General features: G+C 48.8%; 13 protein-coding genes across 13 annotated transcripts; 4 read left to right on the top strand and 9 right to left on the bottom strand.

Annotated features, from left to right (window-relative positions):
* Positions 1–477: 477 nt before the first annotated feature.
* FSUBG_2917 (carboxypeptidase) lies at positions 478–2058 on the bottom strand (the record flags this gene model as incomplete). The annotated part of the gene is made up of 3 exons (XM_036680742.1): positions 478–552; positions 602–1420; positions 1468–2058. 3 exons carry the CDS (start codon positions 2056–2058, stop codon positions 478–480), a joined length of 1485 nt encoding a protein of 494 aa, XP_036541505.1.
* Positions 2059–2831: 773 nt separating this feature from the next.
* FSUBG_2916 (uncharacterized protein) lies at positions 2832–3557 on the bottom strand (the record flags this gene model as incomplete). The annotated part of the gene is made up of 2 exons (XM_036680741.1): positions 2832–3453; positions 3517–3557. The coding sequence occupies 2 exons, from the start codon at positions 3555–3557 to the stop codon at positions 2832–2834; spliced, it is 663 nt and encodes a 220-aa protein (XP_036541504.1).
* Positions 3558–4757: 1200 nt separating this feature from the next.
* Positions 4758–5928, bottom strand: FSUBG_2915 (kelch 21; the record flags this gene model as incomplete). Its single annotated transcript, XM_036680740.1, has 3 exons — positions 4758–5672; positions 5724–5850; positions 5897–5928. 3 exons carry the CDS (start codon positions 5926–5928, stop codon positions 4758–4760), a joined length of 1074 nt encoding a protein of 357 aa, XP_036541503.1.
* Positions 5929–6574: 646 nt separating this feature from the next.
* On the bottom strand, positions 6575–8695 carry FSUBG_2914 (uncharacterized protein; the record flags this gene model as incomplete). Its single annotated transcript, XM_036680739.1, has 5 exons — positions 6575–7252; positions 7301–7427; positions 7480–7540; positions 7848–8596; positions 8646–8695. The coding sequence occupies 5 exons, from the start codon at positions 8693–8695 to the stop codon at positions 6575–6577; spliced, it is 1665 nt and encodes a 554-aa protein (XP_036541502.1).
* Positions 8696–9683: 988 nt separating this feature from the next.
* On the top strand, positions 9684–10610 carry FSUBG_2913 (uncharacterized protein; the record flags this gene model as incomplete). Its single annotated transcript, XM_036680738.1, has 3 exons — positions 9684–9958; positions 10007–10337; positions 10395–10610. 3 exons carry the CDS (start codon positions 9684–9686, stop codon positions 10608–10610), a joined length of 822 nt encoding a protein of 273 aa, XP_036541501.1.
* Positions 10611–11692: 1082 nt separating this feature from the next.
* On the top strand, positions 11693–12904 carry FSUBG_2912 (uncharacterized protein; the record flags this gene model as incomplete). Its single annotated transcript, XM_036680737.1, has 2 exons — positions 11693–12223; positions 12266–12904. 2 exons carry the CDS (start codon positions 11693–11695, stop codon positions 12902–12904), a joined length of 1170 nt encoding a protein of 389 aa, XP_036541500.1.
* A 675-nt stretch (positions 12905–13579) lies between these two features.
* On the top strand, positions 13580–14741 carry FSUBG_2911 (mRNA 3 end-processing YTH1; the record flags this gene model as incomplete). The annotated part of the gene is made up of 3 exons (XM_036680736.1): positions 13580–13654; positions 13707–14068; positions 14114–14741. The coding sequence occupies 3 exons, from the start codon at positions 13580–13582 to the stop codon at positions 14739–14741; spliced, it is 1065 nt and encodes a 354-aa protein (XP_036541499.1).
* A 100-nt stretch (positions 14742–14841) lies between these two features.
* FSUBG_2910 (prolyl 4-hydroxylase) lies at positions 14842–16378 on the bottom strand (the record flags this gene model as incomplete). Its single annotated transcript, XM_036680735.1, has 2 exons — positions 14842–15208; positions 15261–16378. 2 exons carry the CDS (start codon positions 16376–16378, stop codon positions 14842–14844), a joined length of 1485 nt encoding a protein of 494 aa, XP_036541498.1.
* A 437-nt stretch (positions 16379–16815) lies between these two features.
* FSUBG_2909 (uncharacterized protein) lies at positions 16816–18048 on the bottom strand (the record flags this gene model as incomplete). Its single annotated transcript, XM_036680733.1, has 1 exon — positions 16816–18048. One exon carries the CDS (start codon positions 18046–18048, stop codon positions 16816–16818), a length of 1233 nt encoding a protein of 410 aa, XP_036541497.1.
* A 1462-nt stretch (positions 18049–19510) lies between these two features.
* FSUBG_2908 (uncharacterized protein) lies at positions 19511–20830 on the top strand (the record flags this gene model as incomplete). The annotated part of the gene is made up of 2 exons (XM_036680732.1): positions 19511–20483; positions 20652–20830. The coding sequence occupies 2 exons, from the start codon at positions 19511–19513 to the stop codon at positions 20828–20830; spliced, it is 1152 nt and encodes a 383-aa protein (XP_036541496.1).
* Positions 20831–21245: 415 nt separating this feature from the next.
* On the bottom strand, positions 21246–22151 carry FSUBG_2907 (7alpha-cephem-methoxylase P8 chain; the record flags this gene model as incomplete). Its single annotated transcript, XM_036680731.1, has 1 exon — positions 21246–22151. The coding sequence occupies one exon, from the start codon at positions 22149–22151 to the stop codon at positions 21246–21248; it is 906 nt and encodes a 301-aa protein (XP_036541495.1).
* An 814-nt stretch (positions 22152–22965) lies between these two features.
* On the bottom strand, positions 22966–24345 carry FSUBG_2906 (zeaxanthin epoxidase; the record flags this gene model as incomplete). Its single annotated transcript, XM_036680730.1, has 2 exons — positions 22966–24001; positions 24050–24345. The coding sequence occupies 2 exons, from the start codon at positions 24343–24345 to the stop codon at positions 22966–22968; spliced, it is 1332 nt and encodes a 443-aa protein (XP_036541494.1).
* A 1149-nt stretch (positions 24346–25494) lies between these two features.
* Positions 25495–27126, bottom strand: FSUBG_2905 (aminotriazole resistance; the record flags this gene model as incomplete). The annotated part of the gene is made up of 2 exons (XM_036680729.1): positions 25495–27056; positions 27105–27126. The coding sequence occupies 2 exons, from the start codon at positions 27124–27126 to the stop codon at positions 25495–25497; spliced, it is 1584 nt and encodes a 527-aa protein (XP_036541493.1).
* Positions 27127–27732: the final 606 nt, after the last annotated feature.

The following is a 27732-nucleotide window of genomic DNA, read 5'->3' as shown; positions in this document are numbered from 1 at the left end:
AGAACTTCGTGCGACCATCTATCATTGAGGACTTCGGTTAACGAGACCCTCGATAGTGCCGTTTCCTTAACAAGCATTCACTAGTTGAAAGGTAATCGTAAGCCACCAGATAAACTCCAGGCCGGTCATAGATCCAGGCTGAACACAGTACATCAAGACTTGGCACGATGGGAATGGATGTGCTCATACCGCACGAGTACTAAGGTTGGCTACCATTCAAGTACTCAGCGACAAGTGAAGGGATCGATTCCTTTCAACCCGTGTCTCTTTGATAATGACTGGAAATAACGGAAAGAGGCTGGGCACGTCTTGAAAGCTTGATAACTGTTCTTTGGCAAACTTGGTACCCATAGGTATTGCAAAAGGCTCTTCCACTCTGCACCGATCAAATATCTTGCAACTCCAGGTACTCAACTAAGATCACTACCCTCAGACATTCCATTCATGGGGCATTCCCCATGTCAATCCAAGGTTTATTCATTTGTTGAAAGTTCGCTTCTTCAGCCATCTGTTCACCAATTCCAGACCCTCTTTCGGCTTGTCCTGAGGAACCTGTCATGGCTTGTTAGCATCATGTCTTCATGAACATCGAAGCACTTACCATATGGCCAGCTCCATCAACAGTAACAAAAGCAAAGGTAGTTTTCTTATCGGTATCTCCCATCTTAATCTTGACCTCCTTGTACCATCCAAACTCATCGCCCCCAGCACCCCAGGACCTCTGTCGTTGCGCAACGTATTCCGGCTGTCCTTTCCAAGGCATACTGTTGCTCCATCTCAAGTTACCAGCGGTATTACATGCCAGGTCGAAGTTGCCTTGGTACATTAGCACGTCGATATCGTGATTGAGCAAGTATAGAATCTGTGACTGGGTGCTGATTTCTTGGTCATATCCCTGGCTGAATGCGACTTCTACATCCATTGCGTAAATGGAGTAGTTCGTCACTGCGCTGGGTACGCCCAAGGCATCGAAAACCTTGGGGGTGTTGAGGTACTTCTCAATGAGCCCTGCTTCCTTATAGCACAGATCATCTCCGGACTCGCAGGGCCTAGTGATGTCGAATCTGTTCCTGTTGCCGCCCGTACCGGATTCTCCATCATACCAACTGATGACTCCATCCCAGCAAACTTTACCAGCAGCGCCACAGATAGCATGGTCGGGATGTTCATAACATACCCGCGCGAGGTCGAGGCATCGTGGAAGGTTTGCGGCCATAATGTCACAGCGTGTGCTGTTGAAAACAGGCTTTTCGACACCCGGGTTCGTGGTGCAGAGTGTCTCCCAGTATCCGAAGTGCGTGTCCAGAGGGGAGACGTAACCGTTGCCGATAAGAACTGACTCCAGGTTGACTTGAGGTCGCTTAGGGTAGAGACTGTTCTGTGTAACGATAGTCGCTCCTAAGACAGGGATATAGTGGCCCTAGAGAGTCAGTCACGTCGCATAACAGGGAATGCCGTGTTGCTTACTCCGTAACTCTCTCCCGAGATATGGAAGGGTCTGTCGGCAAGATGCGGGAATACTTGGCTCACGAAGAGCAGTAAGAACTTATGCATACTCTCTGCAGCGACGAAAGAATTTGACGGAATCGGCTCGCCGTCATCCAAGTACGAGAAGCCAACGCTGGCAGGCTGGTCGACAAAGATATAGTTCGCATTCTCGTTCCATCCATAAGGGTTGTGAACTGTTCCATTACCGTGCTCATTGATCAGACATGGACCAAGTTCTTGAAGCAATCCCAGCATCGATGAGCCGCCAGGGCCTCCAGTTAGCCAAAGCACGAGAGGGTCTGTTTTCGGTGCATTCTTGCTCTCAAAGTACCAGAAGAAAAGATGCTGGTTGCCGACATCGAGCCAGCCGGTGTACTGCTTTACGCGAGCGTCGCATATGGAGTTGTCAACCTGTTCTCTGATGCGGATCGTATGTTCTGGAAATAGCGAGCTTTGGTGAACTTGGAACATGGAGGCTTGCGGTGACTCAGTGTCCTTGAGCGGTATCTGTGAGGCAAAAGCTCCAAGGGAAGCCCCCGCTAGAAGCAATGCCGTCTTTAGGAAGCTCATTGTTGTGATTCTTCTTCATGAAGACGTTGAGTCGGGATTGAAAACGGTTATGAATTGTCAGACGGTGAAACTCTGGCCGGCAATGGTTAGTAATCCTCGCGGAAATGACGACAACGAGCTCACCAGGGTAAGTCGCAAAAGGCCCTGCAAAAGGTCCTGTCTCAACTTATCTCTTACCCCGCTTCCACTGCATCTCAGTCCGTCGAGGAGCAGCTCTAGTCTTGATAAGGAAGCTCACAGCACATTTTTGTGGTTTTCCGACGAATCTGGAGACCAGGGCAGCGCGTCAATCAGTTGAATTTACGGAGTATCATAGCAGCCTATCCAGCTTATCGCAACTTCTGATAAGACGGGTCAGAGTTGGCCCGTGTTTTGCGACGGCAAGATGCCAAACAGAGAGAGAGTTCACGAATGGCTTCAATTACTCGATCAATCTTTATGTTGAAGTAATCATGAGTTGATCTGACTGCGCATTCACTACATTCTAACATAATGTGTCACTTTCTCCCGCTACCCTCATCCAACGAGCATACACTGCTCATCAGCAAGGATCGATGGATCGATAGCTCAGTGGTACTAGCTCAGTGGTACGAGCGAGGGATTGCAGATCCCTAGGTCGCGTGTTCGATCCACGCTCGGTCCTGAAGTATTATTTTTGAACACGACTTGATTTATTTGCCATAATTTTGTTACCAAGTCAAACTTACAAGCAACTAAGCATCTTCCTTTTCAAAGTTTTTGCCCTTACTTGCGTTTCTCTGACATCGTTTTGGTCATTGATCATCATAGATGCTCCAACCAGACCCGTCGAAGAAACTCAAAAGCAGATCCTTGATGAAGTCGGGACACTGTTCAGCCATGTCATCATACCATTCTCTTGCATCGTTTCCCTCCTTATTCCCATGGAATGGGGACCTCATGAAACCGACCACCTGCTCGCGCAGCTCTCGTCGATGCTCTGGGCTCAAGTTATAGACCTTAGGGATCAAAGGGAGAATATCTTGCAACTTTAGAGTGTCGGAAATTCCGGTACGGAACTGCTCTGCTGCATATTGAGCAAGTGGCTCAATGCCGTACATGTCACCCATCGCGAACATGTAAATGTGGTCGGCGAGAGTGGAATCTTTCGAGGATTCTACACCGTATGCTCCTTTGTAAAGGAAATCAATCAGCCATGTTACATGATCTACAGATGACTCTGACAGATCGAACTCGTTCGTGGAGGATTCCTGCGCAATGTTAGATACGCCCATGAGTATCAAAGGCAAACCAACCTTGAAAGCCCCGGTGCATGCTGCATGAAAGACCTTTGATTGACTGCAGACGATGACCTTGTGGACTGGGAATTGGGCAGCTCCACAGATAAAGGTAAAGTCTGTAAATTCCTGGTTATGTCTGGTTCTTTAGGCAAGAATTAGTAAACTGTTCTGGTAGAGGATACTCAATAGGAAATCTTACTGCCAGAGGCCCTCTCGGAAATTTTCACTTTCGTCGTCCATTTCTAATCCAGCTCCGGTGATTTCTGGATGTGATGTAGGACTATACAAAGTGTCAAGTTTGATTTCATAGATAAATGAATGAGAGTGTGGTATTTATGTCCGTATTAGTAAAGGGTTTTTTTTAAACAGTGTTATGCTGCAGAAGTATATCTCCAGAAAATGTCTATTCTCAAGAACTATATATTTAATTATATTTAGGCTCTTGGCTACCTAATTAGTTTATTTTTTAACCCATGTCACGGTGTACATATAAGGCCTCCTCGACTTCCTGGTCGAGATGGAACTCGTAAGAAAACAGACTTTTGTTTTACTAAAGCTTATAAGATAGAGTAGAATATAATTCATCTGTTTATTTATCCATTACAAAGATTCTTTGAAATTATATCTTACTACGAAAAGCTAAGATCTGAATATTCGTGTTGTTTCAGGTTTCCGAGCTTCTTTTACAGCTCCGGCATAAGGTCGGTTTAGCTGGAGCAGCAGGCAGTTGTTCCAATAGTATCTGCTCTCTATAACCTACTTTGTGCAGTATCTAAGATAACTTATAAATGAGAGCTTATCGGCCAAAGAGACTGTTTGAGACTTCTGTGTATTTCAGTACCTGCATCTGTGAGTTCCCCTCTTTCCATGAATTACGAGCCAGCTCCAAGAGCAATACTACTGGTAATCTGAGCAAATTAGCATCCCTATCTCTACAAGCAGCACGATAAAGCCCATGTTTATCAATACTTGGCATTAACGGGGATTTAGGGATTCCAGTTGCGTCTTTACATGATTGATCGCCAGAATTTCCGAAACATTGGTACCCCAGTTTATTCTAATATAGCCAAGATATAGGAGCTTTATGATGTAAAGGAGCTCCGGATAACTTCTCTTCACTTGAATTACTCACGTTATTGCATTTAACAAGCCATTTCAATAACACTTGATACTAATACATAGCCTAAATATACAAAGATTAATTATAAGGATAACGGCTGCCTATAAGCTTAACCTTTAGGGTTTAAACACAAGTAATAAATAAGAACACAATATTTCTTTCCTAATATAATCTTTTATTTAGCAGCCTTTATGATAAATAATAAATCTTGCTGCAAACCGCCAAAGGAAGAGATCAAGATGTGTTCAAACGGATATATCTTCCAGCAAAAGGGCTAACAACCCTGATAGGTGCCAAGACACTGACAGCACTGGAAACAATTATTCAAGGCGTTTTTGCAAAGCAGCACTGGTAGCATTATAAACACTTGTTGCAAGTCTCTGTGTAGAAAGATCGACAGGACTAGAAACATTTGTTCCAGAGCTAGACCCGAAGAGACAGCCAGCAGGAGGAGGATTTGTTCCAGAGCTGGATGCAAAGAGACTACCAGCACTAGGGGCATTTGTTGCAGACCTAAAAAGACCGCCAGCAGGGGGAGGATTTGTCCTAGAGCTGGATGCAAAGAGACTGCCGGTATTAGGAGCATTTGTTGTAGTCTTAAAAAGACCATCAGCAGGACGAGGATTTGTTCCAGACCTAGATGTAGAGAGACTGCCAGTACTAGGTGTATTTATTCCAGGGCTGGGTGCAAAAAGACTTCCAGCACTAGGAACATGTGTTTGACTAGAACGTTGTGATTCCTGTGAGCTGTTTGCTGGGTTATCCTGTTTGCTGCAATCGCTGCATCTCGATCGTAGAGGTGTACTCATGATGGACATCATCATCTCCTTCAGGAACTCATGGCTAGCGTCAAATATCTGGTCGACCACTCTCATGTTTGCATTACTGCATATGCAAGGCAGCACAGCCTCCATCGTGTGGGCGACGGCCGCATCGATAACGTCCCTGGAGACCGCTACTGGCAGTTGATAAAGATCCGGAAGCGATTGGAGAAAGTCTTCCATTTGGACATCCTTCTGCTTGAGTCGGCGAATATACGAAGACTTCGCCTCCGATTTAAGGCCCTGGATGAGATACTCTTCTGCCAAGAGCATCATCATCAGGTGCGTCGAAAGGGGCAGCTTGGGCGCATCTCGATTCGAATCTTCGTAGTACCCGACGTAGAGGTAGTTGACCATCAACTCGACAAATTCCAGGGGGTAATCGCTCAAGTCGTAGACTCCAGATGTGGCTTCCTGCGGAAGGATCAGTATATTGTCACTATAGCTTGACTTCCATTTCCTTACCTGGAAACCACTAGCACAAGCGGCATAGAAAGCTTTGGATTGTGCACAGACTATGACTTTGTGCACGGGAATCTTTGTGCCGTTGCAGAGAAAAGCGAAGTCAGTGAACTGCCCAACTTTTTGGGCCCTGGGAGATGTTAGTTGAGCTTGGAAGGAATTTTTAAACAACATACTTGTGCATGAGCTTCCGTTCCTCGATGTGCATGATGGATTGATGGTTGTTGTTGTTGTTGTTGTATTGTTTAACGCTGGATGGATTGATGGTGGGTTTGAGGTATGAGAGGTGCTGAGTCTTTCTGCCTGGGGAGGAAGGACGGTGTCGGGTATTTATAAGAGAGATGAAGAAGGTTGTTTCTTGATAGACTTTCTTAAATCTAACTCTACTTCTGGGAAGACTGATTATATGCCATGTAGTTGACTGCTGCCTACGAGGTTCTGGTTAAACTTCAGGCTGCGATCACGGGTGGTGAATGAGAACACGATATTTGATTATGTAGTAAAGTTTAACCATTCATTGGCGGGATCATTGGGTCACCCATTCCCAGTAGTATATCGGGAAAAAAGAAATGGTGTTGTCATTCATTATCTGTGTTCGCAGTCTAAAGCTTAACCTTATAGGCAGCATTCATCCCCATCATTCCCAGTAAAATGGCTCCATCCAACTTTGACCATAAATTTAGAAAGCTCCAATTGGGAGAACTCTATCTCAAATTTCGAATAAGCATCCTTCAATCTTCCAGTCACTGGCTTATTATTGAGAGCATAGGCGTTGAATGTGATTAAAAGTGACCGACTCATCAGGCCAACCGTGAGGCAAGGTGAGCATTTCATTTATTGTTTGGTCTAGACTCTTACAATAATCCTGTCCATGCAGGCTTTCGTTCATTCTCTCTTTCTGAAGGCCACCAGTCGTAACTCACAGTTTTGCCCAATTTAACATCTTCCTCATCCATATCTAACTCATATTCCAAAACCTTACACCAAGAACGGAGACTAAGTCCGGCGCTGGCACCCCCCTTGCCGCATTTCTCGCATCGACACTGCAGAATCTCAATGGGAACCGCGCTTCGAGATTCGCAACTCGAGTTAGAACAGGTACCCATTCTTGAAAATCTTAGAGAGAGGCTGAGGAGGTCTCGCGCAAACTCCGGGCAGTCGTACAGGAATTCGTCAATGGCCATTCCTAGTTCGGTTGCGCCGAGCGCGGTTCCCAAGGTTCCTCTAGCCATGGCTAGAGCTCCGGCCCGAAGTGTCTTGGATGTTTCCTTGGGGAGTTTGTAAACTTCCGAGATGGAACTGGTGAAGTCGTGATAGTTGCAGCTTTCGTCAAGGCATTCCAAATATTTCTTGCTCGCGAGCGCTTGCAGCCCCATAATCCTGTACTTGTCGGCCAATGTGAACATGGAGGCATGTGTCAACAAGTCAGCGCCATCTGGAATCTCATAAGTTCCAGTGTAGAGGTAGTCAACCATTCTATTTACGACATCTAGAGGATGGTCGTTCATATCATATATCCCGGAGGAAGCTTCCTAGGCCTCGTCAGCGAGCACGGGGGCACATTTGATAGAAAGCGGTACCTTGAACTTCCCAGTGCATGCTCTTTGAAAGACCGTCGACTGGCCGCAGACGATGATCTTGTGGACTTTAATCGTCTGCCCTTCGCACACGAAGGCGAAGTCAGTGAACTCGCCACTCTCGCGTGCTCTGTACAGAGTTAGCAAGTCCTGCATTGCATGAGACATGAGAATCATCGTACTTCTGCATACGGAGTCTATCCTCGAGAGGAATCATCTTAAAGGGGAATGAAAGGTGCTGCTCTGAGGTGTTGATACAAGATGTGGGATTAACTACGAACTTGGCGGACACAAAAGTGGTTTATATGCTACTCCTGCCGCTCCCATGCAAATAAAAGAGGTGGTCGGGAAATATGCAAGCCTCAGTCCCCTGATAGTCCTTCCTCCAATAGTACAAACTCCCAGAAGCCTTCTGTTGAGTCATTGACGCCACCAATGTTGGTAGGCCTCCCAGCCACCGACAGACGCCTCTAGAATGCTAGGTAACTTGAAGATCGTCGGCCTCCAACTCCAAAGATGGGACATATGCCATCAGATGATAATCACAGACCTTCTCCCGTTACAAACATCGGACTCAACAGTTCCCGCATCGGACCGTTGTGATCGCACATAAAGTCCTGAAACACCTCCTCATTCTTGAACAGCTCGGCCTGAGTCAGAATGTACTCCGCCACAATCTCCCGCAGTCTCACTGGTACCATCTTGCCAGATACCAAAATAAGGAGCTCCATCACAGCATCCCAAGAGTCACCCCAAGGGATCGTCGCCTCCAGCGCGAGGAACAACTTCCCGAGAGAAACGTCCATCAACCTGTCAATACAGTATCGATCTGCAAAGACACAGACTTGGGCATGATGCAGCAGTGTATCTGCACTGATGTTACCTTCATTAGACGGCCGAGGGATAGGGGCGTGTTTGTCAACAAAGTCTTGCCACAGGCCGTTGAGTCCAGGTGCATTGCGGCTATTAGGGCCCGAGAATCCTGGGTCATGGCGGACGTAGTACGCCCAAGCCTTGCCCCAGTGGCTCAGTTCTTCATTGGTTGGATCCGATTCTTCCTTTCCCTCATCTTCTTGGATGGGGTTTGTGTAGTTGCCGGTGTACGCAAACTCCCAAAAGCTGAGAAAGATGCTTTCTTCGAGATCAGCCCATCGGACTCGGCGTTCCAAGGCTTCCTTGAAAGGTCCGTTGACCAGTACGTTCAAGACGGGTGACTGTTTTGCGACCAGTGCGGAATGTATGGTATACTCGGCTGCGTGGCCGCCGACGACAAAGGTGAAGAGATCGGATCCTGCGATACTACGTGGTTGTCAGCTTGGGTTTTGGGTGAAGGTTTCGTGAAACTTACGTCTTGGTTGAAGCCTGGTCCGGAGCCTTACGCTTCATATCCTGATGCATCTTGCGTAGCTGTTGAGGAAAGCGAAGTGATTGATGGGTCGAGATGGAGTGAGCAGTAGGTATCGAGATGTACAGTCCAACGCCTAGTTGGTTAGGGGCTTGTTCGTAATATATGGAAGCTGGTCTAGTAATTTTCCACGGTGTGACTCAAGAGGCCTACGATAAAAGATTGTCAGATAAAGTTTCGAAAACAAAGTTTGTTGGCAATACCTCTTTTCACTGGCTTCCCAGGCTTTCCCAGAAAGCATAAAAGTTTCATGGTACCGAAGTATCTTCTGATCCGTATCGTTTCCACTTTCAAGAACAATAGAAGTGGTGTCGTTCTTATTCGCTGAGGATGAAAGATTGACAAAGGAGGAAGAACAAGAGGGGTGAATGGCTCATATGCAGGCTAGCCACATGCTCCACTGGCACAGCGGAACATGTCCAGACTGTTCTCATTGTCCACGAGTATTAGCTGACCCTGTGATTGTAAGATAGTGAAAAATGTCAATAAGTGTACTTGACACGGTCAACGAAGTGGACAATACGAATACCTTGGTTGAACGGTCGACTGCGTAACTCGGGTTGGTTGAAGATGTTTTTAACACCAACACTGCGTAGTTCTTTCTTCGTAAGTTCTTGATCGAGCCAGTGGCCAAGCTCCAGGCAAGCCTCCAAATTTGCTGAGCAAACGGCTCGATCTACTGGCTATTGTTCCCTCACGCAGGGCCCGCCTGGCCTTGGTGCAGTGGTAACTGGTCCCGTATTCTGCCACCGTACTGCCAGTGCCAGTCCATGCATGCTCAAGTCAACACTGGCAAGATCCCTCTAGTATCAGCAGCCCTCACCTGCTCCAATCTTCTCCCTTCTCTTCTCTTCCTCCCTCATCCATTTCCATGTGTTTCATCCTCTCATCTCTGCACACAGCTCCTTATCGCCCTACATCTTTGCCAAACGTCACAACCTCTCTCACGATTACTATACGATTATCGCCACCACCACCATCATGCCAGGTTCCGTGAACGAGTCCCTCCATGAACTGAGCGTGAAGTATCCATGGTTTCAGGTATCTCCTCTCCATTGGACAGCTCACCATCTCGAGTTGCTGGGATGCGCATTCATGAAGGTTGAAGCTGCCAACGACACCCAAGGCAATTATCCCCAACAAGATGGTAGACTAACATACTACGCTACCCGCCTGGCGACAACACCAGTCGAAAACATGAAGCATCACTACGTGCGTTCATTATTTAGAAGAACGAATGTTTTGGAATATGTTCTGTATGTTACATGTACTTCGACAGCCTCGCTTTGACTAACCTTTGATAGTGTCACGGCGGCGTTCCACTACGGTGGAAGACTTGTCCATGTACCACAGTGTAGTGCTTTCCGTATTGCCGGACATATCAATGTCCCGTATCCGGAGCCTATCGTAGGCTACTACTGCTACGATGCGGAAGAGGGCCGTGAGGCGCGGTTCACTGCTCGGGCTGGCCCCCCGGGTATCGAGAACCTTCCAGTCCAGCGACTCTACGACAGAAGACTCGCCAGAGTCACCCCTGTAGAGTGGGTCAAGGACCCTTATCTTGTCTGTGTGATCTTGAGCTTGGCTCAGATCCAGTGGCGATCTGATGCCACAAGACAGCCTCGCCCGTATCTCGTAAGTTGACAAATCCTCCCCCACTGATAGCACTCTCACTAACACAGCAACTTCCAGGTCCGTTTGCTCGCCACCAACAAGGATGAGCAGGAAAACGCCTACGTGTACAAAGCGGACGTCCCTTCCCAACTCATGGAGTGCCTCAACTCTCCTACCCGGTCCTTGAGCGACTTGATTTTCCCCACCATCATGGTAACCAAGGTTTCGTTCGAACCATTCGAGACCTTTGGCGGCCGTGCTGTGGAGGCACTTGTCGGCTCCCAGTACCGTTGACCGACATCTTGAAGAAATGCTAGTATTGGGTTACCTGAACACGCACCCGGAGAGGATCTATCGGTCTAGGAGACATTGCTCCTTTGTGGTAACAGTATGTCCATCATGATCTATCTGTGTGTATCTGGCTCACTCAACATCAGGAAGATCAGTGCTTGGACCATTCGATGTAGGAAGATTTGTACGACTAAGGAGGAAAGCAACTCATGCAGCGTATGCGTTGAGGTGGCCTTTTCAGTTAGCAGCAGATGGGATCTTGGCCCATTGTAGGAGACACATTCACGAAACCTACTCTTGTGCCCATCTGAGTTGCTCTACCCCAGTAATAATGATTTGATTCTGGTGTGTTTTAGCAATTATGCCTCTCATCCATTCAGCCTCAACCGTTTCACATAGATGAGCTTAGTCGAGATCCGCAACAGGAACATTCTTCTCTGTCGGACATATCAAATCACAATGCAGCTATTTACATTCCCTCTCTTTAGTCTGTGGCCTCAGGCAAAACTATTCGTATGAAGATCTGACATTCGAAGTGATGCTAACCTCTGGGTCAAGGGGAAAGAACGTTCTTGTGCCATACTGGGCAAAGTGACAAGTTCTGCACAAAGGCGACTTATTTGCGCCCTGTCACCTCCGAATAATGGAAGCTTCTACAGGGTCCTCTTTTGCTGGGTTTCTCAATCTTTTGACCCTTTGTTCTGTAACCCTCTAAGACTCTCATCATGTTCAGAACAGATAGAAACCATGTTTGATCTATTGTTCATGTTGTGACCTGGAAGCAGTCCGTAGTTCACTTACCCAGCTCCGCCATAGGGTCACGATCTGTATTTTACGGCTGTTCAATGCAAATAATGCTCCACGGGAACAAAGACGATACATGCTAACTCCTGAACAACGGCCGGTCCACTCAGTAGTCCCAGACCTTTAAATATCGACACTTGCGTGTATTGATATCATCCAAAACTTTTTACCGCACTATCAACTACTCAGCCGCAACGTCACAACCTTGAAATCATCATCGCCGATCTTCGAATCCCTTTCCCAGACGAATATTACAATCAGGTCTATTACTAACCATCAATATGGATCCAGACTGGAAAGAAGTCAAGCATCTAGCGATGCAAGGTCGTCTACAGAGCCTCAGACTTCGTATTATCGATCTTGCGAATAACTTGGACAATTCTACGACAAGACAGCTTGGCATTCACTGCGGGGCTATTATGGAAGACATCCGCAGCTTGTCCTATGATTGTATTGTAGAGAGCAGGGATCGACTGGACGAATTCCAGTTTTATTGGCGAATGGCAGAAATCGAGGTATTGATCCAGTTTTGTATTGACGAGGAACTTCAGAAGATTGGACGGGCCGAGAAGCAACAGCCTAGGATGACAACAGAAAAGCGCAGGGAGATGATGACGGATCTCAGATTTGACATTCCTTTCACTGAGATGTGCTTCATCCCGTTCGATGCTTATGACTTCTTCATGAGCCTCGGACAGGCATTCAAGGATCTCATTGTCGATGAGTTGCGGGATCGTGCTCAAGACGATGCTATGGCTAGTCTTCAGTCTGTGAAGGAAGATCAGTCTATCAAGGAAGAGGAGTGGATCAAGGTAGAGAAGTCTATCATTGAAGAATAATTTATCAAGGAAGAGGAAGTCGTCAGCGAGCCACCTCGTCCCGAACTGCATCTACCTGGGAGGTTTATCACTAACGATGAGCTTAAGCAGCAGTTCAGGGATCTAGCGGTCAACTTTGATAATTCCAGCAATCGCTGGGCAAAGCAACAAATTGATGCGTATCAGAGATACCTGCAGTTGCCAGTCACAGACAAAATGGCATCGGCAGCTGTGGAAGAGTATAACGACTGTGTATCAATGCAGATGCCGTGTCCACCAGGTATGAGCTTGCTTCTCTTTACCCGTTCGGGAGACTGGTGGTTCCCCCATCCAGTGGACCCCTCTGCCAACAGGTCTCCTTCTTGGGGGGATGTCCCTAAGCTGGAGGTAATTACCATGACTCGCGAACAGCTGCGTGATGATCATGAGTTCGTGGCTGACGCCTTCAAGAAGGAGGTACCTGAAATTGAGCCTCGTCTCGAGCAGTTGGATATTGACTTTGACAAGGTAGTCGCTTCTCAGTATGGGTTTGTCGTTGCATGGAAGTACGTGGGGGGCGATGACTGGTTTGATCGTTATGGTCATGTTGTTCCGGAGCTTGTTGTTGATCAGTCGTTCATTCACCATGGTCGGCGATTTAGTGAGACTATGAAAGAAGGTGATCTTTCGGATTGATTTTAGTACTTTAGAGTTGAGTCCACGCAAGTGCATGGGCTGCTGGGCGTTGGCCTGGAATTAAGCGGTCACTTGCATGGGGATAGACTCAAGTAAATAGATACTGGAACATATTTTTTAGTTGACCTTGGCTTTTTATTGGAGAATTGAATGAGTATCTTGTTAATTGTATTGTTGACTAACTTTTATGTGAATCTCAAGTCGATGCCAAGATGTCATAGGGACCGGGGTAACCACGCCGAGGACTGAGGACGTCTCAATGGCGATTCGACCTAAAGCCATATATGTACTGGTACACCGTGATCTCTAGCAGTTTTAACAATAGAATGGTATGCAGACCAAGCATTTCTCTTTGTTCTTTGAAAGGTCATAGTGTTGAGAGATGGGCGCCAGTGTGCATTTTAGCGACTGACAAAATCAGGTCATGATCCTCTCCCAAGACATTTGCATGAAACCTCGCGCGGGCCAATTCCCATTCCCGCTCAAAAACCCTTCGCCAAGTGGACCACATCCACTTCTCCCCGGTCCCTAGCGCCCAGAACCCTTGAAACTACAAACTGATGATACCGTAGCACGCACCATGCAATGCAAGCTGGGGCCAAGCAAAGAGGGGTGAAGCAGCTTCATTTTTTCTCTTCTCCTTCTTCAACTCTGTTCTTGTCAAGAAAACACAAGATGAGCGCTGCAGCTGAAGTTACGCAGGGGGAGAATGTTGTCTCGCAGGACATGCTGGCCCCAACGCACTGGGAGGTACGATACCTGATCATCACACGGATGGGGACTTGTTGATTGACTCGATTAGAACACTGAAGCTACGGAGGACTCAGATGCCGACTCTGCGATTGGTGACGACACCGCTAGTTCTACCGCCAGTATCAACTCTAGCATTCTCGAGTACCGAACCATCAACGGGCGAACGTACCACGCCGAGCGAGGCGATGCTCAGTACTGGGCATCGAACGACGACCAGGCCTCTGAGGCCCTGGACATTATCCACCATACTTCGACCCTGATCATGGACGGCAAACTCTTCCTCGCTCCGGTCAAAGAGCCCAGCAAAGTACTCGATATCGGAACCGGCACTGGAATCTGGGCCATGGACTTTGGCGATGAGTTCCCCGAGGCGGAAGTCATCGGCACAGACATCTCGCCCATCCAGCCAACGTGAGTCCCGCCCCAACTACAGCAGCACGATCTAACAGCCTCTAGTTGGGTTCCTCCAAACGTCAAGTTCGAGATCGAAGACTTCACCCTCGACTGGACATTCCCTCCCAACTCCGCCGACTTCGTCCACCTCCGTTTCCTCTACGGCAGCGTGCCCGACTGGTACGCCTTGTACGAGCGCGCATACCAAGTGACCAAGCCCGGTGGGTGGATCGAAACCCACGAAGGTGATCCCATGGGCCGCAGCGACGACGACAGTCTCAAACCTGGCAGCGCAATCGCGGAATGGGGCAAGTTCTTCCACGAAGGCGGCAAGAAGCTCGGTCGCGTGTTCACTCCACTCCCAGATAATCTGCAGGAGAAGGGTCTGAAAGCCGCTGGCTTCGTGGATATCCAGTCCAAGACGATCAAGGTTCCTGTTGGCGACTGGCCGCAGGATGAGCGACTCAAGGAGATTGGAAGGTTCACGAATATGAGCATTCTATCCGATGTAGAGGGACACATCTCGTTCATGGCTACGCTTCTTGAGGGATGGACTCAGGAACAGGTCCATCTGTACTGTGCCCAGCTGAGGAGGGAATTGAAGTCCAAGAAGCCGGCGCACGCCTACTACCTGCAACGTATTGTTTGGGGGCGCAAGCCAACTGAAGGTGAGACTACAACGACAGAGTAGATCAATGGTGTTCATTAGACGTAAATAGCGTAACAATACTTTTCCCCGGTCCAGCCGTTCATGTATCCAATTTGTTTGTACCTGAAACCTTGCGTTGCACTCAGATCTTGACTTCTTCTGTCGGTTCGACATCGTACTCAATCTCGGTTCGGATCACGTATTTCGCTCCCTTTCGCACGCCGGTACCTTCATGCAATGTCGCGTTGATCTCGCCATGAGGGAAGATAGCCGCGCCGCCCATGACTGGACGAACAGGGTATGCATTTAGAATTCCTTCTCGTGCAGCCGGGAGGAAGTATGTGGTTTCGCCACCCTCAAAATCTTGATTGAGATAGATCAAGAAGGTAAACAACGAGCTCTGTTTCTTCTCGGCCGGCGAGTCGTCGTATACGTATTTGTCGTCCTTCGTGATGCCGCTCGGGGGCCACGCGCCGTCGATGTGTGCTCGGTACTCTGCTCCTGGGACACTGCCATGCGTTAGTGGTGGGTGGGATTAGAGTCAAGGATCTGTGAACTTACTACCGATACACTCGGAAGCGGCGGTTGATGCCGCGAGCCAGGCGCCCGTTCATTGAAACAGGCACAAATGGTTGAATGCGCGACCATAGCGTGTCGTGGAACGTCTTGTCGACAACCCAGTAAAAGTTGTGAGCCAGAATACTGATGTCCCCATCTTCTCGAAGGGGCGCATCAGGCACAAAATTGACGTATTCACCCGCGGCAATGATAGCCTTGCACTCTTCCGGGTAGAGAACATTGGTGGCGACACTGAGACCCTGCACGACAGGATGCGGTCGATGTGTTGTGGGCGGGGGTGTTGTCGACAGAGGAATAGCCTCGGGTGTCGAGGCGTAAAGTATAGCGTCGTGATGGTTCGGCGGCTTGCGCTCGGGGCCGGGTGTTGTCTCGATGATGCGAATATTCTTCTTGAGAGACTCGGGCGCAGAAGCAACGAGACTCCCATCGAGGACCGAGGCGTAGACTTGCTCGGTTGGAGTATCAGGGCGAAGGTCCCAGATCTCTTGGAGAGCAATTGATGAAGGTTGGATGATTGCATTAGGGTTTCGATCCTCGTGGCCACAAACTCGGAGCACCGCATCAATGACCTTGATGAGTGTCTCTTCCCTCTCAGAACGCTTGACAAGCCCTTGTTGATCGGGAATCGTTGACAGACCACTGATGACGTCAAGATCTCGAACCCATCGACAAAGAGCACCAAGCTTAGGCTGCTCACCACGAATCTTCATCTCCGCGAGAAGAATTCGAGCTTCGGTGTATTTCCGGTCGGCCAGAGCAGCAGTGACCTGCGCCGTGAGGTTCGCGCCGGCCGCATTGTTCACACCAGTCGTGCAAGCTTGTCTGAAATCGTAGACAGCAACTCTCAGGTCCTTGCACAGCTTTGACTTGATCAACCCAGGGTATTGAGCAAGCGAATTGAGAGTGTCGATGGTAATCTCAAGCTCTTCTTCGGATACAACGGTATGGAGGTTCTTGGGCTCGAAGTGCGTGGTCGTGCCATCGGGAGGAGGCGTCGGGATCGAAGGGGAAGTGGTCTTTGCGACCTTTCGAGGATTGTCGGATTGAGCTTGAGCTTGAGCTTGCGCTTGTTTGCGCTTCTTGGACTTTGTCTTGGCCATGATGGCTCGATAATGGATAAGAAGAGTTGGTGGGGATGGAAATTTACGTGGGGGAATTGACGACGGGAAGGGACCAACTGGAGTGGCAAAAACGGTCTGGAACGGCAGAACCATGAAATGTGGGCTCGAGTCCGCCATGACGATATAGGGTAGCCATGAGCATTTGACACATTGGGACTCATCACCAGTCTACGGAGTAGGGGAGGCAAGAAAACTCAAGATTGTGGCCCTGAGGGACGAGAATATTTAGGTAAACTAACCTAAGTTTAGGGGATCTTTACTAAGTTTATCTAAGTATCCAGTTTTTGAAATCTCGAATTTTCTTACTCCCTGAGATCGGTTTCAATCCTTGTGAACTGACTCTATCCATTAAGGTAGCTCATGCATTTAAGCTGCTCTCCTGCTTGATCCATCTGCTGCCAAGTCAAACGCGCTGCCTACTCATCACGTACTTCCGTTTCCATTTTTTCCAAGTCCAACTTCAAGTACTTGATGTACTCCACGCGTTCTCTTTCGCCGTCCATCCCGTTTCCATCGATCTCGAAAGAAAACCAATTGTTGGAATTTCCAAAACTTCCAACGCAGTATCCGACATCATCATCATACTCCAGGTCGTAAACCCTACCATAAGCTGATAAAGCCTTTTCCGAGCCCCTTTCATGATCGTCAGAGAGGTCGTTGCAGACCGCTGTCCAGCTTACTTCTTCATGATCTGCGTGTTTATGACGCGCGAGGACCCGGATCTCCTGGAAGACGAAGAAGTCGTTCCACATATGGAGATCTTCGACCCAACTGTTGGGGTTGTTCTTCTCGTATAGGTCACCATAGTTCTCGTAGGGGAGGAAGTTATCTAAAGCCTCTATAAATGTAGAGATGGCATCATTGCACCACTCGAAACGCATATCGACGTACTCGCCGTCGCAGTCGTGATAGATATTGGCGTAGTTGCGTCCCTTTGTAACGAAAAGTGTGCCCTTGTCTATTAGACAGAGCCGAGGCGTTTTGACCCACCCGCTGGCTACGCTCTCCATCCATGTTGCCACGAGACCACGAGCTGAGTTTTCGGCTTTTAGTTCTTCCAGTGTCTCGGGGAGATCAACGATCCAACTGGAATCAAACTCAATAGCAAGTGTGCAGTTCAGAACGATAGAAGAGGAGAGATGATCAAAAGATGGGAGACCGGTTTCGCAATCTTCGAAGTGCTGCGGCAAGGATTTCCAGTCTGTTGTCCTGATGCAGAATATGTCTCGCCGTGGGAAAACCTTGTACCCTCGTCCTTCGTCGATGTTTCGACTTGTGAGGGTTGCAGGACGTCCAAAACAGTCCTGACTGTAGTCAGGAAGCCGAAGCCACTTGGAATTTGTCTTTTCGGTGATGAATTCGCTAGAGAGCTTGCAAGCCCACCAGAGGCCGCCATCCCACATGTGGGCTGAGCGATTGTTGTTAGGGGTTTGCTCATCGCCGTTGGGATCCTGTATTTTGTCGAGGACCCTAAGGGCAAGTCGATTTCTCCCACCGACCTTGACTGTGTCAACGTTGACATAGTGCAACCCGCCCTGCTCAAAAGAATCACGTCCAGGGATGACAGACAAAGCACATGCCTCTTTCCAAATCTGGAGTTGGAGTTCAGTTGGGAGGCGCGGAAACGGGTGGAAGGTAGCCGAAGACATCTTGTGTCTTGCGATAAAGGTTTGGATGAAGATTTTGGAGAAAAGGTTGTGCCGGAGGTGGTGTAGAATGAAAGTAGAGACTGAAGGTGAGCAAAAGAAGAAGAAAAGAAAAGGATATGATGTGGGTCATTCGTGTTGAAAGTAAGGGCATGGGACTGCTGTCTGTTCACATTTTGCAGTGGCAGAGCAGTAGTATAACAGTGACACAAGGGTTGTTTGCCTGAGGCGACATAAGCCAATCAAACATGAGAACTGTTTTCAGGTTCAATTCACTTCGAGGACTTGGCATTCGATCGGTTCACGGGCAGTGAGTGGTGTTTGTGGAGAGCCAATGACTCTTTCCAACAACACCAACAGAGCCAAGCACTGCTCAACATGTCAAATGCTTATCCCTTAAGTCATTCTTTTGACGATGGAATGTTGGTGGATTGACATAGCGTCATGAACTAACGACGCAGTATCCAGTGAATGTTCATGATAGTTCAAGTCAGTTCTATGGGATGACTGCGGCCTATAAGGTTAAGCTTTAGGCTGCGAACACAGACAACTACATTTTTTTTTTTTTTTTTTTTTTTTCCCCCCCCCCCCGCGATATAAGCTTTTACCCATAAGCTTTCACGATGACCAATGAATCTCAAGTCAGTTCATTAAGTCTGGCCCAGGTTTCGTAACTATATGAACATCCCATTGAGATAATCTGAGTCACGAAGTATCCAAAAGATTTTGTTTTATTCACGTTGGCCCTGCTTGATATGTTTTACAACCAGTCTTCCATCTTCTCCTTCGCAGTTATTCACATTGACCTTTTTGTGAGAGTACCAAAGGGCCTTGGGGCTGGTAGGCGAACGTTTCCTTCTCTTGATGCTGGCTTTCCAGGCATTGAAGTATCCAGTTGGATAAGTTGTTTGTAGTTCAGACTAGTGACTCAGAGCTTATATCAGAACATGTAACTTGGAGGTTACTTGTTCAATGGCTGTAGTCATGTGTAACTCTGGCACTGGCATCGCCCTACCTTGTTCCTCAGATAGTCACCTCGCCGCTTAGAAAGTGTTGAGGGATATAGGGCAAGAGGTGTGTATCGGTGATTTAGCTAGCTACTATAGCTGGGGCCCCAAGTGGGCAGGCTACATACAAAGGGATGTCTGGGCCTCAGGCACGTACATCTCAACAGAAAGCACTGGCCGCTGCCACAGCTACTATAGGCGTTGCCACTGCCAGAAGCAAATGTATCACGTGGTATTGTTCACCAAGAGCCTTCACTCCTTGAGACTCTCCTCTTTGCCCTCCACCACTCCTCAAACTTCCAACTTCCAACTTCAGACTTTCGACATTCTCCCTCCAGCCCATTTTAATTTCGCCATATCCTCTGAATTACTCTATCAAGACTCAGAAAGTGCACTGGTGAGAAAAATACCGAACGATCATGGCATTCATATCATAAGTCTAACGGTGTACAGCTATCATGCCACAACCCACGGTCGTCAAAGATCCTGATGACGGTGCTGGGCCGAAGCAAACCGAAGACATGCCAGCCCTGTGTGCCAAAGAAATGTGCCCAACGGCCTTCCACCTATTCCCGAACCTCGCACCAGAGCTTCGACTGAAGATCTGGAAGGCAGCTTGTTTCCCTTACGCAGCCAACCACCGCGGCCTACACTACATTGATCTGAAAAACATTGACGAGATATCTGGGGATGCCGTGGTAGTCTCAATGACATCAATGGAGGTGGAGGCCCTTCATCCTCATTTCCAGACCTCGGCCAATGAGCAGCAGGTTGTCGGATGCGCAAACAGATCAGCCTATATGTGGGACGGTGGTCTCTGGAAGGCCTGCAGAGAATCGAGAGAGGTTATTTCCACGCACTTCCGACTGGAAATCTGGCGCGGTACTCAGGAAAAATACATTGACCCCCTCAAATTAGATGAGGGCCTCAATCAGGCTTGCCAACCATACCCCTCCGAGCGGGATCTTCATGCGGAACTGAATGAGAAGCGACCAGATCATGAAGGCTCAGTTCATAAGCGCGAGCCCTTTCTTCCTACCTGTCTCCTTTTCCGCAACCAAGAGCATGCAGAGCGATTTATGGTCATGCCCACCCGAGACCTATTTTGCATCAAAGACCCCAAGAGATCCCTGTTGCCACTCACCCTCGAGGCTTCTCGCCTTCATGTTCCGTGTCCCAATGGCAAAAAGATTGTTCTCCGACACTCATTCAATCTTGTCCTTGAGTTTGACACCAGTTGGAACGACGAATTCCCTCTCACCTGGAAAGAACTCAGAGAGGAAGATTCACCTCAAGGTCTTTTCGCCACTTGGGCTCAAACCTGCATGTGGGGAGATGGCAATGCGCCATGGATCTATCTGCTCAACAAGGCTGCTCGTTGGGGGCCATATTGGCGGGTGAAAGACGATGTAATCTTCTATGATTGCGACGGTGCGTACGTGGAAGTTACAAATGACTGGTTCGGCTTCTACCCGGCTAAGCCTGCAGAGGCTTCAGCCATGCTAAGATTTCTCTTCTGTGTTTAGAAGCTTCAGACCCTTTCGTATTGCAGGGACTGCACCGACGACGAAATATGTACTTTGTGTCATCATGTTCCAGGTTTTGATTTGTCTGAGTATGTCAAAGTTCTCGTTCGCCATGAGGAGGAACCCGCTGGAGATCAAATCGAAGAACGAGTTGACGAATTGGATGTATTGGACGACGGCAACGACCGTGAAATTGAGCATGAAGGTGAAGACGGGGAGGACGGCAAAGAAGCATCTAAACTTCAGGATTAGCGAAGCCAGTGGGGAGAAGGGGAAGGCTTTTGGATCTTGGACGGTTTCGACGAATTGGCTCCCTGATCACGACCAACGAATCACGACCAACTAAGCACGTCTACGAGGAGAGTGAGGCAAGAACCTGCTACGGACTAGAGATTGAGACACGGAATGTACAAGAAAAGTGAGCATTAAGGTCTGGAATTCATGGGTCGCTTTGTACTTGGCACCTAGTACGATAAGCAAGAAAGTCAGATCTTCTCGAGGCAAGACATCCCTTTCATATTTTACTCGTGACCAACGTGAATGCCGTCAATGATGTAGTTGACTTGAGCCACAGTTTAGTAAAAGATCTCATGATAGTCATTAATAAATAAAGCCACGTAGTATGTCTGAGCCACCGGAACGCGAGATTCCTAACCACCCGCTACTTCTAGTAAAATACCAAACACCTAACTTCAATGCTCTGACGTCCCTTCGCATCCGCCGGCGTAGCAGGGTCAACGAACGCAGTATGAGGCGTATATCCCGCCAAACCATGCTGACCCCCCTCATGAACCTCACTCTTTGAATCAAAGCACTTGATCAACATGACCTCTTCAGGCGTCATGTCCTTGGCGTAGTAAAACTTGTGTCCGTCATTCGGCGCAACAGAATATGTCTCGCCCTTGACTTGATAACCTTCCGTTGAGCGAAGCGTCGAAGCATCAGGAAGGACTTCCTTTCCGCGGTCATCGTCGTCGTTGTCCTCGCGCTTGGGGTACAGAAGATCAACTTTGATCATGTCTTCAGGCTTTGTGGTGCGATAGTCGACGACTGCGAGGGGGAAGTCTGTTGCCGGATGTCCGATGGGTCGCCAGACGTTGATGATTTGGTATCGTCCCTTGAGAAGCTCTTCTGTCTCTGAAGGATCGGTGTGTCGTCTCACGCGAGCTTCAGCAGCGCCGGGGGTTTGGTCAACATGGACTTGTTGCACAGGCTGTCTTGGACTCGACTTCTCCCTCCTGCGGATAGTATGATCGAAGATAACAACCTTTTTGATCTCAGGAATCCTCTCTTTGAGCAGCGCTTCAACTTCGCCGTAGTAACCATTCCTCACAGCCGCATCGTCGGTGAACTCTGATTCCTTAGCGGGAGACTTGAAGACATCGAAGCCAGAAACATCTACACCGAAGGCGGTAATGCTAGCGGCGCTGCGAATGTCCACAACGTCGCGCTTGTGCTGGCTGCGCTCAAAAGAAGTTTGGTCAACGTCGACTTTAGCCCAAGGCTTGACTCTATTTCCGTTGTCGTCGAGACTCGATGTCGGATCGATGTAGTTGAAGAGTCCGGTTGTCATTTTGGCGGTTGTGAAGTGGAAAGGTCTGAGTTGAGCAGGGTTGACGAGCTGTTTGAGAATGGGTCTTGTTCTTAGAAGTCGTGACATGCAGATTTAAGATTTGAAGATGGGGAAATCGAATTGATCTACGGCTGTACAGTATCTTATAACCAATTACCGGCAGTTCAATTCGGAATCTTGCGTAAAAACTCCGTCTTTTATTTGTTAGTATCCCACTGTCATTTATTTGTCATCGTCATGAAATTTGTAAGCTCGGTTGTGCCGATGACGTTTGCGGGGCTGTCGAGCGTGCTGTAACACTAACAGATCACGCCATTTTATAGTGGCGATGGTGCTGGATCAGTTACTGCCTTAACTCAGTCAGATTAATCAATCTGCCGAGTCAACGACGTTATTGGAGGCGTCGTCCCGAGCCGTTGGCATTCTTGATCCTTAACGTTTGCGCCCTTGACTAATTTTCATTCTTTGTGCCAACGTAAACCTCCATCTCACATTAGCATTCGATAACATTCGACGGCGCATGGGCACGCCTGACAAGCAGTATGCAAAGTACAGATGACGAATCTGTGATGTCGCCTATGGACTTCTATCTTGACAGCTTGGGGTTCAAGCTAACGAGCCTAGATCTGGACCTTTGATTCTCGCTTTGGGGATGCCAATATGTTACATTGTTCACACAATTTTGTTATCGCATTCTATTGAATGTATGAGATTGATCCTCAAGTCTATCGTCTATCGTCTAGCACGCTTCGCTAACTCATCTAAAAGCAGTTACAAATACAAGCTCGAGCGACTATCCCGAATTGCCAGTCTATCAGTAAACCTTGTTCTCCTGAGGCTCTGTCCAAGCGATCTTGCCAACATGTCTCTCCGGTCCTTTGATGAAAGTCAACTTGGGCGACTTGGCCATCTTGGGTGCACCCAGTCCGAACAGCATGTTCTGAATGGCGGTGATGCCAATGATGTGCTTGTCAATGAACTTGAATACACCAGTCTGCCAAGTGGCGCTGGCAGTCGCTTGACCCGAGCCACGGCAAGCTTCAACAACCGGATCCATGCGCGAAGCTTGGTACGACTGGAAGGCCGTGGCGAGTTGAGCATGGGTTGGGGTGGGGGACTTCTGGCGAAGAGCGTAGAGCTGGTTGACCAGGGCGACGACGTCGATAAGGCCGTTGTTGCAACCTGAGCCCGTGCTGGGGGTGAACTTGTGTGCTGAGTCACCTGCGAGAACGACACGACCGCCCCAGCTCCAATGGTTGACGACGCCTTCTTCGAGACTCACGAGGCCAGACTGAGTGCGAGCATTGAAGGCCTCTTTGAGGGTAAGTTTGCCGCCAGGCGCAAGAGGGATGTGTCCCCATCGCTCAACAAGATTGACTTGATCCTGCTCAGTGTATCGGATACGATCCTGAGTAGACGCATCCAACTTCTCATAGAGACCCATGACGGAAGAATCCTCACCGGCAAAGAGCTGTGTGGCCGCGCCAGGACCGTGAGTCTCACAGGTGGTGCCAGGCTCGATGCCCGCGTACTTGGTAGGCAGACGCAGCCAGAGAGCTCGGAATGTGGTCAGGAAGGGTTTCTCGTCGTTGACATCACCAGAGCCTGCGTGTTCGGCAAGAGATCGCATCTTGTTGCGGACGAAACTGTGAGCGCCATCTGCCCCGATGACGATGGATCCCTCGTAAGATGTTCCATCGTCGCAGGAGACTTGAACGCCGGTTTCGCTGGGGATGATGTCGGCGACTTTCTTGTCGGTAAGGATCTGGCTCTTCTGGACAGGAGTGAAAGAGTCGTAGAGGACTTTGGTGAGGTCGTGGCGGCTGACTACTCGAGGAAATGTTCCAAGTCTGGGCTCGTTAGCTACGGGTATCCCAGGAGAAGGGGGTAAAACTCACAGTTTGTTAAACAGGATGAACCAGTACGCATCTCCGATATCGTTGCCCTGGTGGTCTTGGCGGTTGATCAGACCAAGAGGAGAGCTGACTTGCTCAAGAGGAGCAGCGAGACCAAGCTGATCCAGAGCGCGCAGGCCCATGGGGTTGAGGACGAGATTGGAGCCGGCGTCAATGACTGCACTTGATCGACGTTCAAGAAGAATGAAGTCAATGTTGGCGCGTGAGAGGGCATGAGCGGCTGTGAGGCCGACTGGCCCACCTCCGACGATGATTGCTCTAAAGCGCTGAGTAGGCATGTTTTTGTTGTTTTGGTTCTTGTTTTGGTGCGCAGGTAAAGTTGCTGAAGGATAAGAGTGTTGGCGGGTATAAGAATGCTAGTTGGTTGAGTGTTTATGTATTGATGGGGGAAGATGTTCTTGAAGCGACTGAGCACAGATATATATATTATTGTGCCACTGCTCAATCTCGCATCTCGCATTGTTTTGAGGCTGCAGTCTTATTGAATAGGCGCTAGTGCCTGTGTCTTCGCACTCGGATCCATGCGAGTCGGTTGCCAAAAGGGGATTAGTGTGTCTCTGGGAAAGCTTGAGTTGGCGATCGACCAAGATCGAAATGCGATAAGATGAGATAAAAACGAGACTGACTCGTTCATAGAAGCTATTTCGTCTCGAAATGATCATATATTTAGATTACCTACTCGTAAGTTCTGCCATTCCTCCAATGTTCCGGACAAACCAGCCCATTTCCACTGTCAGTCCAGGGATTGCCTGAATATCCCACTATCCGTACGTTTGCACAATAACACTGGCGGTGCGAACATTGGCGGCGCATCTAATCACCAACACAATGATAATACAGAGTAAAAACGATAATAGCACTCGGAGAAATGATTGCATTACGCACTCGATTATCGCATTCGCAAAACGACGTGTTCAGGGGATTTTGTCCTACGGAGTAGCGCCGATTGATTCCACAGCCAGCAACGGCTGGCGATCGAGAATGTTGTGATTGGCTCGTATGTCGGGGTCCACTTCGCATTCGGGAGGCCATCAGCCCTAGTTATGACGACACCATTTAGCAGGGTCTCGCATGCAGTCGGGAGCGGGTGAGTTACTCATCACATATTATTCGAACAAAACGCGTTGATATACAGGGGAGCATTCGTCGTTGAGATGAACGAGATAGAATGCGTGACCGTTGCAGGGATCAATCCATTTGCCGCCACCCGAGTCTGAACCATGACACAGCGTGACCAGCCAGATTCCGTGAACAACAGAATGAGGTATACCCGTTGGCAATGTGGCACCATGGCGACCAATGGTTCGTCTAATAAGCTTCCTTGATCTGAAATGAATTCTATCATGAGGCTGTAAGCCGTGTCTATAAAGTCATAATCTATCAATTTCCCTAGCGCCCATAATACCGCCATTCTATGACTCCCCTCTTCATTGCTTCCCCCTCCTCTGATACCACTTTGTTTTGAGGAAGTAGATAATGCTGATGCCGAGTCCCAGCCCGGAGAAACCAACAGCCATGTAAAAGGCAGACCGATAACCAATCAACAGCTCGTGCTTCGACTCTCCACCATTTGTCACGTTCACCTCCACTGTAGCTGCAAATCCGAGACCCAGACTGATACTGTAGTTCACGATCGTACTAACCAAGCTGGCTGCAATGCCTTGGTGCTCTCGCTTCACAGAGTTGGACAGGATCAGAGTCGCGGCGGGGAACGACATGTCCATACCGAAGGTCATGATAACAAGGCCAAAGAAAGACTGATACCAGTAAGATTGCTCTACAGGTGCAGTCATCATTAAAATTGTACCAGTCGTGAACGCTGTGAGGGCGACGAGCATGACAAAAGCAGGGTGCGACACATGAAGAAGCCATGCGGTGATCAGTGCGGCGCAAGCTCCAGAGATAGCAACTGGACTCATCCAAGCACTCGTGAGAAGCGGTGATGCTCCACGAAGCATCTGGAAGAACTGCCAAGTGTAGTACACCCAGATACCAAAAGTGGCCCAGCCGCAGACGATGCAGCCCAGAATGTAGGCGACGTCGCTAGTCAGAGCATCGAAAGGGATGACAGGATGCGACGCCACGCGCAATTCGACGTAGAAAAAGACAGGAACAAGGAGCACTCCAACAATGAGAAGGACGAAGACATATGGCTTGTCCCAGCCGTCGATGGGGGCTTGGTTCCAGGCAAAGTTGAAGAGGACGAGGGCAGTGATACCAGTGATGGCGCCGAGAAGATCAAGCTGGCTAAGGATGTCTCCCCAGCTCATATCGGCGGACGAAAGCTTGTGGGGAGGATCGGGGATGATAAAGTACGCCATAAGCGCAATGAAGGCCAGTCCGAGCGCGAAAGAGTAGTAGGTCCAAGGCCACCAAGAAGGATCCCCATGAACAAAAAGCCCAGCGAACAAAGCTCCGAAAACACAACCACCAGGTGCGCAAGCTCCAAAGAGCGCAAACGCAACAGCCTTCCGACCACCAGGCTTGTACGAAGCGCCCAGGATAGCCAGACCATTCGGCATCACGAGCGCAGGCCCAATACCCTGAAACACTCGCGCAAAGATGAAGAGAACATGGTTAGAGTAGTTTGCCAGCCCGCAGACCATAGACCAAACAGCGAACCAGACGAAACCAATGATGAAGAGGCGTTTGTAGCCAAAGATGTCGCCGAGACGGCCGGAGAAGAGGATGAAGGTTCCGACGGTGAGGGAGAACCCGGCGATGAGCCAGCTTAGCTCCGCGGGATTAGTGAGGTTGAATGAGTCGCCAATGATGTGGATGATGTTGAGGCAGTTTCCGAGCGCGGCTTGTGTCATGAACTGCGCCATGCAGATGATGGCCACGAAGAGGATTTCGTGCAGGAGCGAGAATGTCTCAGCTATTGAGACGCTGGACTTTGTTCTTGTGATGGCTTCCTCGTCGGGTCCTGTGAGCGTGTTGTTATCCGACGGCGCGTCCCTCTCGGGATCGGGCATAAAGCCGCCTTGCTCTGCACACATTAGCCCCCATCACAATCCCAAGCCGCGCAGTAACTTACCTTTTTCTATTTCAATCACCATTATCGATAATGCTCAAGTTTGATCTGTCTAGAACATTATTATCAAGGGATGACGAGATGGTATAGTTATAAAAAGCGGCGAGCAAGTCCGAAAGATTGTGTATATCCGAGGATCCGTACTTCCGAGCCAATAGAGCTGCAACCAACGCTGTCAGATCTCCACCACAGCATTTTTACCATTATTAATGCAGATTCCAGATCCGAGATGGGAGATTATCGCGATGAGCGCCGGAAATATGTCAGATTTTGTATATCCGATTGCGAGAATGCTGAGGAATCAGTTTTTGAGTTTGGTCAATCGGTCGAGATGCTACGTAAGGCGGGATCTTACCTGACCAATGCTACGGTGATGCATGTGATGAACAGGGATAAATCCGACCTTAATGATGGTAGATAGGCGGCGATCGTGAACGCTTTTATTGATGGCCTGTGATGAAGCAGTGTTTCAAGCGGGAATGAATTACTCCGCCTTATTATCAGTCGCAGGAGTGTTGTTGTTTTACTGCCCATCAACGGCGGCTCTTCTCGGTCTCCGAGGAACTGGACATAAGGTTTGGTAGAACCAGCAGACTACATCCTTGAAATGGCCGCTGTCATTTGAATGACC

The sequence above is a fragment of the Fusarium subglutinans genome, assembly GCF_013396075.1.
Source record: "Fusarium subglutinans strain NRRL 66333 chromosome Unknown NRRL66333_c0000026, whole genome shotgun sequence".
Classification (NCBI taxonomy): Eukaryota; Fungi; Ascomycota; class Sordariomycetes; order Hypocreales; family Nectriaceae; genus Fusarium; species Fusarium subglutinans.
This window is presented reverse-complemented; position numbering and strand designations above follow the sequence as displayed.